The sequence below is a fragment of the Castor canadensis genome, chromosome 5 (genome assembly GCF_047511655.1).
Source record: "Castor canadensis chromosome 5, mCasCan1.hap1v2, whole genome shotgun sequence".
In the NCBI taxonomy this organism is placed as follows: Eukaryota; Metazoa; Chordata; class Mammalia; order Rodentia; family Castoridae; genus Castor; species Castor canadensis.
In genome coordinates this window covers 142,016,740-142,036,944 of record NC_133390.1, presented here as the reverse complement: position 1 = coordinate 142,036,944, position 20,205 = coordinate 142,016,740, and the positions used below count along the sequence as shown (strand labels likewise).

The following is a 20,205-nucleotide window of genomic DNA, read 5'->3' as shown; positions in this document are numbered from 1 at the left end:
GGTGCAGGCTCTTCCTTTTTCATTTTTTGTTTTATTTATTGACTTCTTTTGTATTGCTGAGGATAAAATCCAGGGCCTCATGCTAGGTAAGTGCTCTACGACTGAGCTATACCATTAACCTCTTTCTATTTTTTATTTATTTGAAGTCGTGGAGGTCAACATGCTATTATAGAATGCAAGGCCACATTCCTCTCCATTTTTAATGTGAAACAGTATAAAAATTATAGCTTATGTGATTCATGTAAAATAAGTAAATAAATGTTCTGGAGTAATTGATGGCAATGAAACATTTTGCTTCACAGTGAAATTTAAGTTGTAGTGGTTGGAAGCTATTTATATACATAGCATCATCAAGGAATCCCCAACTCTGCAGATTTTTAAGTATAAGGCTATTTTTTTCATTCCATTCATATTTAAATATATTTTAGAATATGAATGATTAACTTGGAGTTCTAGCTTTGAGCAGAGTAATTTATAACCTTTAAATATATAGATTTTCTAGGTCTAGTCAACATTGTATTAAGATATCAATTATTTAATGTAAGTTCTTTCCAATATTTGCTTTTTTCCTGCTAAAACCACTTCATTTATTTATTCAATTATTTTCTCATTCAAGGAACTTGTGTTTATTAACAGTTGAGTCAGTTAGGATGTTTCCCAGTAAACAATAAAGAGTCTCACTAAAAATAGCAAAACAACAAAGGTTGGAAACATAAACAAAAAGCCTAAGTCATAAAGTAAATCATGAACAAAATGAAAAGTTAAGCCACAAAAAGGCAGAAAGTATTTGCAATGCATGAACAGGTGTTTACATTGAAAATGCAGAAAGAGCAAACCGAAAAAAATCAATAAAAGAGACAAGCAATAGGAAAACAGATGAAGAACAGGTCTAGATAAATAATAAAAGAAATAACCTGAAAACTCCTAAGCACAGGAAAACTGTTCAGCCTCATCAATAAGAAAAGAAATGTGAATCAAGGGCAAAAGATATCAGTTCACCTAAAAATCCTAGCTCTACAAAATAATGGCAAAGGTGAATGTAAAGGTGTTTTCATTCCATTGGGGAGAGATTCATTAGTGTAAAGGTTTAGAATATAGTTTGATAATGTCTGAAAATTTAAAGACATCAATATTTTAAGAAAGAAATTCCCTTCAAGATATATACTACCGTATCTCTCATTACTTTCAACTTTGGGGTCTGACATGTTAGTCATGAAAGCAACTTTTAGTTGAGTTAGAATATAAACATTTAGAAAGTATCACAGTGTATTCTGTATTGTAAAAATAATAATGGTTTTGTAAAATGTTCTTCTAGAAATATGTACGTGAATATGCACTACTTAAAAATGTTTCAGTTTTTTGAGGATCACAGTCAAACATACTTGAACACTACTGTAGACCAACCTTCACATATGTGAAAAGGGAGATTTCCTTGTTCATAATAACAGGAATGGAAGCAAACCAAATGTAGTAGAAGAAGACTATTGTGTTTGAGCAGGTGTGGTAGTGCATGTCTCTAATGCCAGACTCAGGAGGTAGAGACAGGATAATTGTGAGTTCCAGGCCAGCCTGGGCTACATAGCTAAGCCCTGTCTTAAATCCTCACCCTCTCCCCGCAAAAAACTCCAAAAAGCCTTTTGTGTTTGAATAACCAAGTGTTTGTGAATTCAGTAGGCCATCAGAGTGGCTTAACTTCTTTCCAAAATTGCGTAGAAGAGTCTGAGTACTTTTGGACCTCAGTAGTCATTTGCCTACATTGATTCCAGTGGGTGCTTTCCTTACCTGTAGTATTGGGCTTTTTATTTTCCTGCTAATATGCTCTAATTTCGTACAATTGTAGCCTCCACCTTGAATATGGGATTTAGCCCATTAACCTTATATAGCATAATTGCTTTAAAAAGCAATTCCAGTAAATAGATATTAGCCATTAAAATAACTTCTTGTGAGTAAATAGAGTCATTTAAAGCTACATTTTGATTTCTACATCTGAAAACGAATAGTTTGTTTTTAAAGAGTCCTAAACAAAGATGTATCTACACTGTTCCCTTTCTTCTATGTGTACCAACATAGCATCTATTTATCTGCAAACAAAGTATTGGTAAAACGTAAACTGTTAAAGTAAATAGAAGACATCAACAAGTATTTGTGTTATATAAGTTTTTAAAGATTCCAGTGACAGGAAACAGAACTCAATCTAGAAAGGGAATTTATTTCTACCTAACTGGAAGTTGTAGGTGCAGCTGTATCTAAAGGGACTCAAAAGCTATATCCAGAGCATGGTTTTTCTCTGTACCTCAGATTCTCCTGCTTGTCTTCAGTCCATTTGTGTGAATGGTCATTCTCTCATGGTGGAAGCAAGATTACTGTGGCAACTCTAGCCTTAGGTCTCTCAGGTTCAAATCCTACTTCCATCATTCTGAGTAAAGTCCCATTACTTATCATTGCCTCTGCTTGTGTGATTCCTGAAATAGCTTTTCTAGCAAGGGGAATAGTGTCCATCCAGTGAGGAAGGGATTGAATCCACTATATCCCACACATGTGACCTAACAGTAGGGAAAGGGTAGTTTCCATAGGATATTGAGGTGCTGATTTCAAAATGAAGGGGGGAATAAAGGTTTAGGAGTTTGGGAATATTTTTGCTCATTGTACTGTTAAAGCCCTAACAATGACAGAAGCAGAAATAATGCCATAATGGATATCTAATCATCAAGAAAATCTTATTCTCCTCAAGTCAGTACATAATTCAGCAAGCTTCTTGATAGTTTGCTTCTAAACTTCTAGACCTAGAGACAACCTCAAACTCAACAAGGACAGAAAGGTATTTGCCTATTCAGTACGTACCATCTCATTAATTACTCACAAATAATTTAGTTCCATTTTTAAAGTAAGGAAACAGCCTTAGGCAGGTTTAGGAACATAAGCTAAGTTTTTACAACAATAGACCTTTTGCTGATATTTGAACCCAAGTCTTTCTGTGGATAAATCCCATAATTTTACCTTTTAAAGCAGGCAGCTACCTTGCCAAACACATCTCTTAATGTTAATGCCTTCATTGGGTCAAGTCATTGGATTTATTATTTTCTTTCCAGAATTTGAATTTTGTGCCTTAAACCTACTAGCATCTACTTTCATATACAAACTTCACATATGTGTTATGTAAACTTTAGCCTTTAAAAAAGCCTCAACAAGAGAATTATTAGTTTCTCAATATGCTTTTTGGGTCTTCAAATAGATAGTGAATCTCTGGTCTATGTAAGGGAACAAGAGTGATATGAAATGAGTAAGCAACATATACTGGGATGATTTTGTTTTAACAATAAGAAGAGTCATACCATGTTTTGCTTTCTTGGCATGCTATTGCAGTCCAATCCAGAAGTACCCTCAGAAGAAATTATGAATGGTGGAGTTCAGCAAGGATTGTCAGTCTAACAACCCTTCTTTGAGAGCCTCTTCTTGCCTGAAGCAGCCTGGTGATGGCTCCAGCCATCACACCAGATTGTGGTTCTTGAGTTTCATTTGCTTGCATGTCTTCTGGATTGTGTTGCCCTTGAGAGAACTCATCTTGCTCCCTTGACATCTGCATCTCTGTCACAAAGCACACCCACATACATGCTAGATGCTCAGTAAATACCTTGTGAAATAAATTGACATATTACAGTGAGTGAATATTTGATTTAGTAATAGCCTTGAACATTTAATCATTGATGAAATTTATATGAAATGTATTATGTTTTAGAAAGTATATGTATTAAATATCACATGATACATACATACACATATGTATATCACCTAATATACTCTTTCCATTTATATAACATATGATGTCACATATTTGTAAACAAACTCATATACATGAATATATGTAGATTGTTTTATGAATGGAAACATTTAAAGTTTTTTGAGTTTTGTTTTTAAATAAATGTTACAGCCTGAAACCTTTCCTGGGGTTTGTATTCTCATACTGGCATTTCATGAAACCATAAAATATGAACAATTTACCTCCCGACCTCTACACTCTTAACCTACTCTCTGCTTTATGACATTAAAAACAAACACACATATGAAATGAATTATGTTTAAACATTTGGATATTTTCTTAGCAAGTCATAAAAAAGATGTAATTCTAGTTTTCAAAAAGTAATTTAGTTTTAGAAAGCAGAACTTACATGTTACCAGTTGGTAGCTGAAAAAAACCCTTCCATTTGTTGTTGAGCTCTTTTAATTTAGCTAAAAGTGGGTTTGCAAGAGGATATCAGAAAAGCCTCAAGAGTTGTGGATCTTTAATTTCCATTTTCCAAACCTTACAATAACATATCATTCTTTATGAGTCATGGTTTCTTAAACATGCAGCATATCTTTCTCATCACTTTTTTGAAACTGAAAATGAGATCATGACAAAGAGTCAAATTGTCTATACTCCATCTATACTAAATCTCTATCTGATTTAATGCTTTCTGGGACTGTTGTTTCTAACTCTCTCTGATTTATGACACTTTTACTCTATTGAAAGAGATAATTGGAACTGCCTATGTTTTTACTTCCTCGTTTCCATTTTCTGTTTTGATGAAACAATAGACTAAAATAACCTCATTGTTTTACTATTTACAATAGTTTTTTTTAAATATCATAGAATGTGGGGTTTTTGCTGGTTGCAATAGCAAGAGAACTACAGATGAGCAAATAGAGGCCAATAGGCAATGTCTAAAGTTGTGTAACTCGTGTCCAGATGCAGCTTGAGAGAATTCAGAGTTAACAAATTCTATGGGTTCTTCAAAAAAAGTAAGCTCTTTTTACCAGTGACTTATCAGAAGGCATTAGAGAATAGTGGTTAAAACAAAACTAATGCTTTGCTATTGTTCTTATATCCCTTATGATTTGGCAAACATTAATAGAAAAAGAAAGAGTGCCTGATACTCAGTCAAAAGAACAATGCAGGAGGTATCACAATACCTGACTTCAAACTATATTACAAAGCAATAACAATAAAAACAGCATGGTACTGGCACAAAAACAGACATGAAGACCAGTGGAACAGAACAGAGGACCCAGATATGAAGCCACACAACTATAACCAAGTTGTCTTTGACAAAGGAGCTAAAAATATACGATGGAGAAATAGCAGCCTCTTCAACAAAAACTGCTGGGAAAACTGGTTAGCAGTCTGCAAAAAACTGAAACTACAAAGCAAAGACAAAAACCACTTGATCATCTCAATAGATGCAGAAAAAGCCTTTGATAAGATCCAACATCATTTCATGATAAAAGCTCTAAGAAAACTAGGAATAGAAGGAAAGTTCCTCAACATTATAAAAGCTATATATGACAAACCTACAGCCAGCATTATACTTAACGGAGAAAAATTAAAACTGTTCCCTCTAAAATCAGGAACCAGACAAGGATGCCCACTATCTCCACTCCTATTCAACATAGTACTGGAATTCCTAGCCAGAGCAATTAGGCAAGAAGAAGGAATAAAAGGAATACAAATAGGTAAAGAAACTGTCAAAATATCCCTATTTGCAGACGACATGATCCTATACCTTAAAGACCCAAAAAACTCTACTCAGAAGCTTCTAGACATCATCAATGGCTATAGCAAAGTAGCAGGATATAAAATCAACATAGAAAAATCATTAGCATTTCTATACACTAACAATGAGCAAACGGAAAAAGAATGTATGAAAACAATTCCATTTACAATAGCCTCAAAAAAAATCAAATACCTAGGTGTAAACCTAACAAAAGATGTGAAAGACCTCTACAAGGAAAACTATACACTTCTGAAGAAAGAGATTGAGGAAGACTATAGAAAGTGGAGAGATCTCCCATGCTCATGGATTGGTAGAATCAACATAGTAAAAATGTCGATACTCCCCAAAGTAATCTACATGTTTAATGCAATTCCCATCAAAATTCCAATGACATTCATTAAAGAGATTGAAAAATCTACTGTGAAATTTATATGGAAACACAAGAGGCCACGAATAGCCAAGGCAATACTCAGTCAAAAGAACAATGCAGGAGGTATCACAATACCTGACTTCAAACTATATTACAAAGCAATAACAATAAAAACAGCATGGTACTGGCACAAAAACAGACATGAAGACCAGTGGAACAGAATAGAGGATCCAGATATGAAGCCACACAACTATGAGCAACTTATCTTTGACAAAGGAGCTAAAAATATACGATGGAGAAATAGCAGCCTCTTCAACAAAAACTGCTGGGAAAACTGGTTAGCAGTCTGCAAAAAACTGAAACTAGATCCATGTATATCACCCTATACCAAGATTAACTCAAAATGGATCAAGGATCTTAATATCAGACCCCAAACTCTTAAGTTGATACAAGAAAGAGTAGGAAATACTCTGGAGTTAGTAGGTATAGGTAAGAACTTTCTCAATGAAACCCCAGCAGCACAGCAACTAAGAGATAGCATAGATAAATGGGACCTCATAAAGCTAAAAAGCTTCTGTTCATCAAAAGAAATGGTCTCTAAACTGAAGAGAACACCCACAGAGTGGGAGAAAATATTTGCCAATTATACATCAGACAAAGGACTGATAACCAGAATATACAGGGAACTTAAAAAACTAAATTCTCCCAAAACTAATGAACCAATAAAGAAATGGGCATGTGAACTAAACAGAACTTTCTCAAAAGAAGAAATTCAAATGGCCAGAAAACACATGAAAAAATGCTCACCATCTCTAGCAATAAAGGAAATGCAAATTAAAACCACACTAAGATTCCACCTCACCCCTGTTAGAATAGCCATCATCAGCAACACCACCAACAACAGGTGTTGGCGAGGATGCGGGGAAAAGGAACCCTTTTACACTGTTGGTGGGAATGTAGACTAGTACAACCACTCTGGAAAAAAATTTGGAGGCTACTTAAAAAGATGGACATCAATCTACCATTTGATCCAGCAATACCACTCTTGGGGATATACCCAAAAGACTGTTACTCCAGAGGCACCTGCACATCCATGTTTATTGCGGCACTATTCACAATAGCCAAGTTATGGAAACAGCCAAGATGTCCCAGCACTGACGAATGGATTAAGAAAATGTGGTATCTATACACAATGGAATTTTATGCAGCCATGAAGAAGAACGAAATGTTATCATTCGCTGGTAAATGGATGGAATTGGAGAACATCATTCTGAGTGAGGTTAGCCTGGCCCAAAAGACCAAAAATCGTATGTTCTCCCTCATATGTGGACATTAGATCAAGGGCAAACACAACAAGTGGATTGGACTATGAGCACATGATAAAAGCGAGAGCACACAAGGGAGGGGTGAGGATAGGTAAGACACCTAAAAAACTAGCTAGCATTTGTTGCCCTTAATGCAGAGAAACTAAAGCAGATACCTTAAAGCAACTGAGGCCAATAGGAAAAGGGGACCAGGAACTAGAGAAAAGGTTAGATCAAAAAGAATTAACCTAGAAGGTAACACCCACGCACAGGAAATCAATGTGAGTCAATGCCCTGTATAGCTATCCTTATCTCAACCAGCAAAACCCCTTGTTCCTTCCTATTATTGCTTATACTCTCTCTACAACAAAATTAGAGATAAGGGCAAAATAGTTTCTGCTGGGTATTGAGGGGGGGAGCGGGAGGGGGTGGAGTGGGTGGTAAGGGAGGGGGTGGGGGCAGGGGGGAGAAATGAACCAAGCCTTGTATGCACATATGAATAATAAAAGAAAAATGAAAAAAAAAAAAAACTGAAACTACATCCATGTATATCACCCTATACCAAGATTAACTCAAAATGGATCAAGGATCTTAATATCAGACCCCAAACTCTTAAGTTGATACAAGAAAGAGTAGGAAATACTCTGGAGTTAGTAGGTATAGGTAAGAACTTTCTCAATGAAACCCCAGCAGCACAGCAACTAAGAGATAGCATAGATAAATGGGACCTCATAAAGCTAAAAAGCTTCTGTTCATCAAAAGAAATGGTCTCTAAACTGAAGAGAACACCCACAGAGTGGGAGAAAATATTTGCCAACTATACATCAGACAAAGGACTGATAACCAGAATATACAGGGAACTTAAAAAATTAAATTCTCCCAAAACTAATGAACCAATAAAGAAATGGGCATGTGAACTAAACAGAACTTTCTCAAAAGAAGAAATTCAAATGGCCAGAAAACACATGGAAAAATGCTCACCATCTCTAGCAATAAAGGAAATGCAAATTAAAACCACGCTAAGATTCCACCTCACCCCTGTTAGACTAGCCATCATCAGCAACACCACCAACAACAGGTGTTAGTGAGGATGCGGGGAAAAAGGAACCCTCTTACACTGTTGGTGGGAATGTAGACTGGTACAACCACTCTGGAAAAAAATTTGGAGGCTACTTAAAAAGCTGGACATCGATCTACCATTTGATCCAGCAATACCACTCTTGGGGATATACCCAAAAGACTGTCACTCCAGAGGCACCTGCACACCCATGTTTATTGCGGCACTATTCACAATAGCCAAGTTATGGAAACAGCCAAGATGCCCCAGCACTGACGAATGGATTAAGAAAATGTGGTATCTATACACAATGGAATTTTATGTAGCCATGAAGAAGAACGAAATGTTATCATTCGCTGGTAAATGGATGGAATTGGAGAACATCATTCTGAGTGAGGTTAGCCTGGCCCAAAAGACCAAAAATCGTATGTTCTCCCTCATATGTGGACATTAGATCAAGGGCAAACACAACAAGTGGATTGGACTATGAGCACATGATAAAAGCGAGAGCACACAAGGGAGGGGTGAGGATAGGTAAGACACCTAAAAAACTAGCTAGCATTTGTTGCCCTTAACGCAGAGAAACTAAAGCAGATACCTTAAAAGCAACTGAGGCCAATAGGAAAAGGGGAACAGGTACTAGAGAAAAGATGAGATCAAAAAGAATTAACCTAGAAGGTAACACCCACGCACAGGAAATCAATGTGAATCAATGCCCTGTATAGCTATCCTTATCTCAACCAGCAAAAACCCTTGTTCCTTCCTATTATGGCTTATACTCTCTCTACAACAAAATTAGAAATAAGGGCAAAATAGTTTCTGCTGGGTATTGAGGCGGGGGGAGAGGGAGGGAGTGGAGTGGGTGGTAAGGGAGGGGGTAGGGGCAGGGGGGAGAAATGAAACAAGCCTTGTATGCACATATGAATAATAAAAGAAAAATGAAAAAAAAAAAAAGAAAGCGTGCCTGTATGGAATTTAATAACTTGTGGAAGCATGATGGTAGGTAACATGTCTTAGTGCTTCAATTTTGGCTGTTGACAAATGTTTAAATATTCTGTGAATTTTCCTTCCTCCTTTCCTTCCTTCCTCCCTCCCTCCTAGCTGGCTTCAAACCTGTGATTCTACTACCTCAGCCTCCCAGGTGCTATGATAACAGGCTTGTGCCACCAAACCTGAAAATTCTGTGCATTTTCTATGCACATGCCACTGTCTAAAGTTCATATAGGTGGCTTCGTTCTGTATCTAGTGAGAGATGCACTGGCCATGCATCACTTCGCTTCTAGCTTCCCAGATATTACTAGAATCCATTGTTTCTCCATTTTTACTTCAGTACTCTAATTCAGAGCTTCATCATTTTTCACCAGTTTTACCATATCATCCTATTATATATCTTTTCTTTTAATGAGTATAGTAAATGTATAACCTGTAAATTTAACCAATATAATTTTTATTAGTCTATGCTAAATGTACAAAGGGGTTTCACTGTGATATTGACAATGTGCATATAATGAACTTTGATCAAATTCACCCCATTTATTTTACTCTGTCTTAACTCCCATCCTTAACAGTTTTTGGTGTGCTTCATTATATTATTTTCATACATATTGATAGTATAATTCTACAATATTCATTCCCACTTCTTTCTTCCACCCACTGAAAACCAGTACAATTTTTGTGAAGCACACACTTCAAAATTATATAATCCCCATATAAAATCCTTGAATAGCATCTTAAAGTCTTCAGAAAAGCATGCTAGTACCACCATGATTTGGCTGGTTTCTACCTCCTCCATATCCTTTAAGATGGGTTACACAAAGGAGGAAACCAAGTGTGGAGGATGTGAAAAAATTAGCCCAGATTACACAGCTAATGACTGACAGAACCCAAACCCCTCCCAGACTTTTCTGTTCTACTCTCCAGGTCTGAAAGTGATTATATTGATCAAGGTCAGTCTGTGAGCCAGATTTATCACACTGCTCATTTGCCAATAAAGTTTTATTGGCATATAACCACACCCAATTGTTTACATATTATTTATGGGTGCTTTATCCTTGAACAGAGAGTTGAATAGTTGTGACAGAGACCATCTGGCCCACAAAGCCTACTATATTTACTACCTTGCCCTTCACAGTAAAAGTTTGCTGTCCCCTAACATAAATCATACTTGGATTCAAAAACAGCAAAAATGATGAATTCCAGGATATTCACAGTGAGGACTTTGTGATCAGAGGTTTCTACCACTTTTGTGGAGGTGGATAAAATGCTACTTTAACAACTAAAAGAATCACTCAAGTAATAAGAACTGAATCTACTAGGTGATTTAATTATCTAGATATCTATTGGAAGAACAGTTTGACAGAAGGCAGATTTTGTAATCAGTTTTAAAGGGTTACTGACAGTGCCCTTTAATGTAGAAAAGGTGGAAGCTAAAGGGATGGCAGGCCTCTTTTACTTGAATGTGCCCAAGAAAGAACAGACAATTGCAAACAAAATGGGATATGTCATTTGTAGAGGCAAAGACTGTAAAATAAATGGCAGAATTCACAATGCTAAGGTAGGGGATTAGGAAAAGCAGCTGAACAAAGAAAATGAATTTAAAGAAAGAAAACTTTGGTACAAAATACCGTGATCCTAAAATGACTGGATATTTGCATAAATACGTGAACAATTGCTTGCTGAACACATACACACAAGAAAGTTTGCAGTTGACCTACTTGGAGGGAAAAATTAGAATACTAAATCGTTCAGAAAAATTGACCAGTTATTTAAATAAAATATGCTCAAATTCCAAAATGAATTTAGTATGAATAATATTTTTCGCTAAAGCAAACTTGTCTTATTCTTTGAGGGACATTTTACATTTGGTAGACTGGAGAGCAGAGCAGGATGTACAAGTTCTGATGATATGTTGGCTGAGAGCTGAAAGGAACTGTCTAGAATATTCCAGGCACATGATTGTTAAGTCTTTGATTTGTATGTTGTTCTCCTTCTAAAGAACCAAGTATGGAAAAATGAAAAATGATATTCTAGTGGCCTGAGAGAGTAAATGAAACTTCCAAATGGTATCACTTAATTTTCTTCTAGGGAATGACATGTGAGCCCTGTGCTCATTTTGCTGGTGCCTTGTGCACTACTGTCCAAAGAGGCCAGAAAAGACTCTGTGGAGATCTGTGGATTATTTTGCATGAAGGAATAATATAGATAGTTTCTTTCTTGGTTCTTCCATTTATAGTTTAATTAGCAGGCCTGTTAGGTGGCCTGTACTGGAGGTGGGAATACCAAAATGAATAAAGTCTTGTTTGGGAGAGAAGAGACAAAAATGCATTACTGCAGACTAGGCATGGTGGTGCACATATGTAATCCCAGCTACTTGGGAGGTAGAAGTAGGAGGATGGAAGTTCAGGCCAGCCCTAGCAAATTAGTACAGAGACCCCATCCGAAAAAGCAAACTAAGAACAAGAGGACTGTGCTGTGACTCAAGGGATAGAGCACTTACCAACTTGTGGTCCTGAGTTTGAACTCTAGTGCTGCTAATTGCCATTAAATTTTATGAATTACTTCTTTTTTTTTTTTTTGCCTTTCTAAATATTTTTATTTTATTTTATTTTTTATTATTCATATGTGCATACAAGGCTTGGGTCATTTCTCCCCCTGCCCCTACCCCATCCCTTACCACCCACTCCGCCCCCTCCCTCTCCCCCCAACCCCCTCAATATCCAGCAGAAACTATTTTGCCCTTATTTCTAATTTTGTTGTAGAGAGAGTATAAGCCATAATAGGAAGGAACAAGGGTTTTTGCTGGTTGAGATAAGGATAGCTATACAGGGAGTTGACTCACATTAATTTCCTGTGTGTGTGTGTTACCTTCTAGGTTAATTCTTTTTGATCTCACCTTTTCTCTAGTTCCTGGTCCCCTTTTCCTATTGGCCTCAGTTGCTTTTAAGGTATCTGCTTTAGTTTCTCTGCATTAAGGGCAACAAATGCTAGCTAGTTTTTTAGATGTCTCACCTATTCTTACCCCTCCCTTGTGTGCTCTTGCTTTTATCATGTGCTCAAAGTCCAATCCCATTGTTGTGTTTGCCCTTGATCTAATATCCCCATATGAGGGAGAATATACGATTTTTGGTCTTTTGGGCCAGGCTAACCTCACTCAGAATGATGTTCTCCAATTCCATCCATTTACCAGCGAATGATAACATTTTGTTCTTCATGGCTGCATAAAATTCCATTGTGTATAGATACCACATTTTCTTAATCTATTCGTTGGTGGTGGGGCATCTTGGCTGTTTCCATAACTTGGCTATTGTAAATAGTGCTGCAATAAACATGGGTGTGCAGGTGCCTCTGGAGTAACCTGTGTCACAGTCTTTTGGGTATATCCCCAAGAGTGGTATTGCTGGATCAAATGGTAGATCGATGTCCAGCTTTTTAAGTAGCCTCCAAATTTTTTTCCAGAGTGGTTGTACTAGTTTACATTCCCACCAACAGTGTAAGAGGGTTCCTTTTTCCCCGCATCCTCACCAACACCTGTTGTTGGTGGTGTTACTAATGATGGCTATTCTAACAGGGGTGAGGTGGAATCTTAGTGTGGTCAAGGATCTTAATATCAGACCACAAACTCTAAAGTTGATACAGGAAAAAGTAGGAAAGACTCTGGAGTTAGTAGGTATAGGTAAGAACTTCCTCAATGAAACCTCAGCAGCACAGCAACTAAGAGATAGCATAGATAAATGGGACCTCATAAAGCTAAAAAGCTTCTGTTCATCAAAAGAAATGGTCTCTAAACTGAAGAGAACACCCACAGAGTGGGAGAAAATATTTGCCAAGTATACATCAGAGAAAGGACTGATAACCAGAATATACAGGGAACTTAAAAAACTAAATTCTCCCAAAACTAATGAACCAATAAAGAAATGGGCAAGTGAACTAAACAGAACTTTCTCAAAAGAAGAAATTCAAATGGCCAAAAAACACATGAAAAAATGCTCACCATCTCTAGCAATAAAGGAAATGCAAATTAAAACCACACTAAGATTCCACCTCACCCCTGTTAGAATACCCATCATTAGCAACACCATCAACAACAGGTGTTGGTGAGGATGCGGGGGGAAAAAGGAACCCTCTTACACTGTTGGTGGGAATGTAAACTAGTATAACCACTCTGGAAAAAAATTTGGAGGCTACTTAAAAAGCTGGACATCGATCTACCATTTGATCCAGCAATACCGCTCTTGGGGATATACCCAAAAGACTGTGACACAGGTTACTCCAGAGGCACCTGCACACCCATGTTTATTGCGGCACTATTCACAATAGCCAAGTTATGAATTACTTCTAATATGTAAGTCAACACCCAGGTCACAAGCTGGTTGAAGAGGGAGTGAACATGAAGTAGAAAAGCAGAAGTAAGTGTACAGAATTAGGCAAAGACCCAAAATTTGTATAAACAGATTCCATTGTCCTCAAAGTTGTCTTTGAATGGTTGTTGTTTTTTTTAATAAAAAATCGTTTCATAAGTTAGTTATATGCCAAAGGCACATACCTGATGACTACTAACTACTACAGAGTTAGTCTGTTGAATACTAAGACAGTAGGAGTTGAGACTAAAGAAGTTAAGTGGGCATTGTATGTGAGTATCGCTTCAGGTTTTATTTAAAAAATTTTTAGTTTACTGATTTTCTGGTACTGGGGTTTGAACTCAGGGCCTCACACTTGTTAGGCAAGCACTCTACTATTTGAGCCAAGTCTCCAGCCCCAGGTTTTATTTTAGAAAGGACAACTTATACAATTTTAGCAATTGTAGGCAAAGAGCATATCACTGGCAAAAAAAAAAAAAAAGGCCAGCACCTATAGAAAATCCCTAGTGGGGAGGTACCTAGCTATAGCAGTCTTTGAACTATTGGATGCCTTTGCTCTTGAGGAACTTCCACTCAGCGCCTGCCTAATTTGACCTGTTCAAAACTCAAGGAATAGGTCATTGATATTCATTCTCAGTATTTATTTATTATTTTATAGTACTTGAATTCAGGATCTTACTCCTAAGTCACATCTCCAACCTTCATTATCTAAATCTTGCACAGGTCAAAGGAGAGGATAAACCACAACTCACAGTCTATAAGGCCAAGATTGGACCACATTGGAACATGATGCATAACTATTGCTTCATTGCTTTCTGAATGAAATCTGTCACCAGTGTAAGATCTAGGATATGACTGAAAGGCTTTTTTTCTGCCTTAGTCTGTCTGTTGTAAGAGGTAAGCTGGTAGGATTTCTCTTACCTAATGACAAAATTATACCTTCTTAATCACTCTACAGTTACTGTTAAGAGGCCTCAGAAGTATAAAAGTAGTGAAATGGCCTTAGACATAAAGTGTTGAAAGAGTTAAGAGAATAAAATAGTCCCCTGAATAGACCTACTAGAAGTGCTTTACATATTATGGAATTCTGATGAAGGCTGGGTGAATGGGAAAGTTTAAATAATGCATTTGAAAATATTTGGGAATAATAACACACAAAATTTATGATTGAGTGTAATTTATATTTTTTAAGGGACTTCCACTGAACAGGCATCCTAGATGCTGGAGCTGCGTATGGGCTTAGACAAAGCACCCAATCATGTGGAACTTACCATTGAGCAAGCTCTTATTTATTGGCTTGATGGTATTTCCAAATTTCAGATTTTAGTTTTTCATTTCTCTGTGGTGAAGACTGGCCCCCTTTCAGCTCATTTAAGTTCTGTGGAAACAAAGTAGTAAGATCATAAAACTCAAAAGTGGCAAAATCCAGACCCGAACTCAGTACACTTGACTTTAAACACTGTGTTGTTTTTTAAAAAGTATTTTTTTTTGTGTGTATGTATGTTATATATATATATATGTGTGTGTGTGTGTGTGTGTGACATATATAGATATGTCTTGATCCACATAAAAAAGTTGACCATATTACAATTTTACCTGTGTGATTCTGTGGTATGAAATACATTCATATTATTGTGGAAGCATCACCACCATTCATCCAATTGCTGGAAATTTTTGTTGTGACAAACTGAAATGCTGTACCCACTAAACAATAGTGTCCTGTATTAATCAGTTTCCCATTATTGTAATGAAATACTTGAGATAATTGACTTGTAAAGAGAAAAGTTTTATTTTGTCTTACAGTTTGGGAGATTTCAGTCCAAGATCCATGAGCCCTGAGTATGTGGTGAGGCAGCACATACTAGTGGAAATTCATACATGACAGAGCAGATTGCTCACCTCATAAGCCAGGTAAGAAAACAGAGAAAAAGGAAGAGACAGGGATCCATAATATCCTTCAAAGACCTAGGGAGCCTCACAAGGTCTTACCTCATTATGTTTCCACCACCTCCTAATACTACAAACCTGGGGAACAACCCTTCAACACATGAGCCTTTGGGGAACATTTAAGGTTCAGACTATGCTATTTTGCCTCGGAACTCCAAATATTCATGTCCATCTCACAGTACAAAATGCTTGTATTCCATCAACCAGATTTCCCAAACTCTTAACCATTCAAGCATTGCTTATAAGTTCAAGTCCAAATTCTCTTTCAAGACTCAAGGCAAACTCAACTCTGAGTCTGTGTAAAAATCAAACAGAAAGTTAATTCTTCTAAGACCCAGTGTGGAACACATACAGAGTAAACATTCCTATTCCATAAGGGAAGAACAGGAAAATAGTAAGGAGGACTCATCCCAAAGCAGGACCAAAACTGAGCATGGCAAACATTAAATCCTAAGGGTTCATGTCTGGCATCCAGGGAAAAACATGGTGAGAGGTGGACTCCCAAGGGCTTGGGAGGCTCCATTCCTATCGTTTTTCTGGTTGCAGCCCACATGGGCACTCTGTCAGGCAGGTTGTGTTCAATCTACCCCTTCCCGCAGTACATACTGCACATTCCTGTCACCCAGCAAAGCTATCATTCAAAATAGATGGAGCAATAAAAGTCTTCCATGATAAGCAGAAACTAAAACAATATGTGACCACAAAGCCACCATTACAAAAGATTCTGCAAGGGATCCTGCACACAGAAAGTGACACCCAACTTAACCATGAAAAGGCAGGCAGCACCAAACCACAGGATAAGAAAAAGCAAGACAGTAGAGAGTAACATCAAGTTAGGTACACACACTCAAACCTTCAAACAACTAAGATAACTAAATGGCAGGAATCACCACATACCTATCAGTACTAACACTTAATGTTAATGGACTTAATTCACCCATCAAAAGACACCGTTTGACAAAATGGATTAAAAAAGAAGATCCAACAATTTGTTGCTTACAGGAGACTCATCTCACCTGTACCCTCTTGAGGTCTCCTTTGAAGCTTAACCTTAACTCCCACAGTTCTACATAACTTCCTGTTGGATACTGCTTGGAGTGGCTTTGACTGCATCATATTACCTGGTCTCCAACTCTTCGTTTCTGTATACCTGCATTTTCTGTATATCGGCATCATATAGACAATGGTCTGCTGCCAGTGTGAGCTATACCTGGGCTGGCCTGAATCACAGCTGTAGTATCTTGTGACTATTTTGTCAGTTGAACATGGGAAAATAAATCCCTAGGTGGTTTGGGGTATTCAAGGCACCTCTGTGCTCTTTTCTGAAAAAATTCTATCCTATAAAATCTTTGAAATAAAAAATTAACTCCTCTATATTTCTGTGCCTATGATGGCTGAAGACTTACAGATTTCTGAAATGCCCTCAAGGTACCTCTCCTTGTCTTGGGGTGAAAAGCAGTGGGGTTCTTTTTATCATTAGGAGCAACCTGTGTTCCTTATATGCACCCTACATGAGTGTCTTTTCTGGCCAAACTGCAAATTTTCCAAATCTTTCTGTTCTGCTCCTCTTTGCTCCTGATTCTTACTGTAAATTTGGCTAAAAGCAGCCAATAAGGCCTATACCACAGCTGGAATGCTGCACTGTCTTGAAATCTCCTCCATCATCTTTAATCATCATCTTTAAGCTTGTCCTCCCCAAAAGTATTAGAGTATGAACCAAATGCAGCCATATACCTACCTGCAACCTTATCAACATAGACCTTACTCAAATTTCTATTGACATTCTGCTCTTCTGCGATCGCACCTGAACAGTCCATTAAGTTCTGCTTATACCAATTTAAGCTTTTCCTAGTTTGATCCTCTAAAATCTTCCAAATTTCTCCTGAAAATCAGTTCCAAAGGATCCTTCATACAACCAGGTAGGTAGTAACAGCAAAGACTGCCCTGTTCCTCAGTACTAATCTTCTGCATTAGTCAGCTTTTCAGCACTACAATGATGTACCTGATATAACTAATTCATAAACAAAAAGAAAAGGTTTATTTTGGCACACAGCTTTGGAAGTTCCAGCCCATGATCAATTGACTGCATTGTTTTGGTTCTGAGGTGAGGCAGTACATCATGGCAGGAAATTGTGACAGAAAAAAGTTGTTCATCTTATGGGCAGGTAGAAAATAGACACAGGAAGAAACCAGGGGTCCCACATTCTCCCTCAAGGGCATACTCTCAATATTCTAAGGACTTCCCACTAGGCCTCAACTCCTAACGATCCCACTGCTTCCCAGTAGGGCCAAGCATTAACACCTGGCCCTTTGGGAGGCATTCAAGATCCAGAATATACTACTTCCCTTCTCCTTTCCTCCAGCTCCATGAAACCACCATTCTACTGTCTGTATGAATTTATTCACTTTAGATATATTATATAAGTGGAATCAGACAGTATTTGTCTGGAAAGTTGTAGCATGTGTCAGAATTTCCTTCCTTTTTAACACTAAATAATATTCCACAGTGTGTGTCTGTCTGTCTCACATTTTGTTTATCCATTCGTTTGTCAATGGATACTTCAGTTGTTTGTACCTTTTGACTATTAGAATAATGCTGCTATAAAACATGGGGGTACAAATATCTGTTTGAGTCCCCTCCAGTTCTTTTAAGTATTTGCCCACAAGTGAAATTGCTAAATCAAATGTTAATTCTATTTTTGGTTTTTAAAAACAGTTTTAAGGAACTGCCATACACTTTTCTTTGGAGGCTATGCCACTTTACATTCCTGTGCTCTTTGACTACATCCAAGTTACATTGGAATGGTGAGTGAGAGGGGAAATAGGAGAATTATTGTCCCCACATCATATGCAGCAGGTTAGATGCTTCCTTTATGTATCAATTCAACCCAAATTTATGTCATATGGATTGTGATATTTCACAAATAACATGCTTCCCTTGCTGCTTGAAAAGCATGTTGAATAAAAGGTGCATGTTTAACTTTTCAGTATACTTTAAATATGATGAAATGTCAGTGTTTCTAAGGCGTCAAAATAAATGACATAATGTCAGCATTCAGAATCTCAACTGTTTGTGTAAGATCAGCTGCTTTGAGAAACTAAAGCAGATACCTTAAAAGCAACTGAGGCCAATAGGAAAAGGGGACCAGGAACTAGAGAAAAGGTTAGATCAAAAAGAATTAACCTAGAAGGTAACACACACGCACAGGAAATCAATGTGAGTCAACTCCCTGTGTAGCTATCCTTATCTCAACTAGCAAAAACCCTTGTTTCTTCCTATTATTGCTTATACTCTCTCTACAACAAAATTAGAAATAAGGGCAAAATAGTTTCTGCTGGGTATTTTTTTTTCATTTTTCTTTTATTATTCATATGTGCATACAAGGCTTGGTTCATTTCTCCCCCCCGCCCCCACCCCCTCCCTTACCACCCGGAGGGGGCGGAGTGGGTGGTAAGGGAGGGGGTGGGGGCAGGGGGGAGAAATGACCCAAGCCTTGTATGCACATATGAATAATAATAAAAAAAAAAGATCAGCTGCTTTTATTTCCTGCCATGCCCAACCTGCCGTGTTTAATGATGGGATAGGATCATTATGAGTCATGTGTCTATTCTGCCCCAGGCTCAGGAAACCACATCATCACTGTGTATTTTGCTTGTGTCTGCCATTCAAAGATTCACTGACAATTGAACGGAAAATATGTGGATAGGTACAGAGTTTCTTAGTCTTGAGATCTCTATCTGTACATGTGTACAACCTGGTCATTTAGTTCTTTTCATGGGATAGGATATTTCCAAGTGATCATATTTGGAGATCTTTCCTTTTGCTTCAGGTCTGGCAGTGTAATTCCTAAAGAAGCACAGAAATGGCATGACTACAAAGAGCAGTAAAGCTGATGCCTGTTCTTTCAGGCCTCCCACAAGACACAAGTCAGTGGTAACCTTTGTCCAAAGAGTCACGAAGTTGTGACTTTTGGAGTAGACAAGGCTTTTCAAATGAGTGAACATGAATCTTTTGCAAGATTATAGTTAGTTTATCTGTCCTGTATCAGAACTCATCTCTTTCATGGTGAGGCATGAAATTTGGAAGGCATACCCCAAGGTGACCTAGAATGAGCCAGGCCCTTGTGTTCTCCCCTTCTCTTGAGTGCAGGCATTATGACTTGCTACTAGACAATAGAATATGGCAAAGGTATTGTAATACTTACTCCTTTGATTTGGGTTGTAATACATAAGGCTCACTTATCTGATTCAAGGAGGGATTCTTCTGCTGGCCTTGAAGCTGCTATGAGAGGTGGTGTTAGAGAGATGCATGGCCAGGAAATGACAGTTTCAGGAGGTGAGAGTATTCCTTGGATGACAGCTAGCCAACACAAGGATATCAGCCAGTCCCACAACCACAAAGAATCACATTCTGACAATTCTGACAACTTGGAAGAGGACTCTATGCTCTAGGAAGGAACACATCTTGGAGGACAATTTGATTATAACCTGTTGATGTATTGAGTAAAGGACCAAGTTAAGCCATGCTCAGATTCCTGACTGGTGGGAAGCAGGACATATAAATATGGTTTTCTCAGTTTCTGTTTTTGTAGTCATTTATCATCTACCAATAGAAAACTAATACAATCAGACATACTCT

At 37.6% G+C, this 20,205-nt stretch overlaps 1 protein-coding gene across 11 annotated transcripts in view; it reads left to right on the top strand.

The window, feature by feature from the left end:
• Macrod2 (mono-ADP ribosylhydrolase 2) overlaps positions 1 to 20,205 on the top strand; it is a 2,131,419-nt gene that overhangs the window by 1,088,722 nt on the left and 1,022,492 nt on the right. The window contains exon 7 of one of the 11 annotated variants that reach the window (XM_074074317.1): positions 3,364 to 3,674. The exons of the other annotated variants lie outside the window; for them this stretch is intronic. Within the exon in view, the coding sequence (XP_073930418.1) occupies positions 3,364 to 3,443 (80 nt within the window). The 3' untranslated portion in view covers positions 3,444 to 3,674. Of the gene's footprint in view, positions 1 to 3,363; positions 3,675 to 20,205 lie in introns of those variants that run through there. 11 annotated transcript variants of the gene reach the window in all.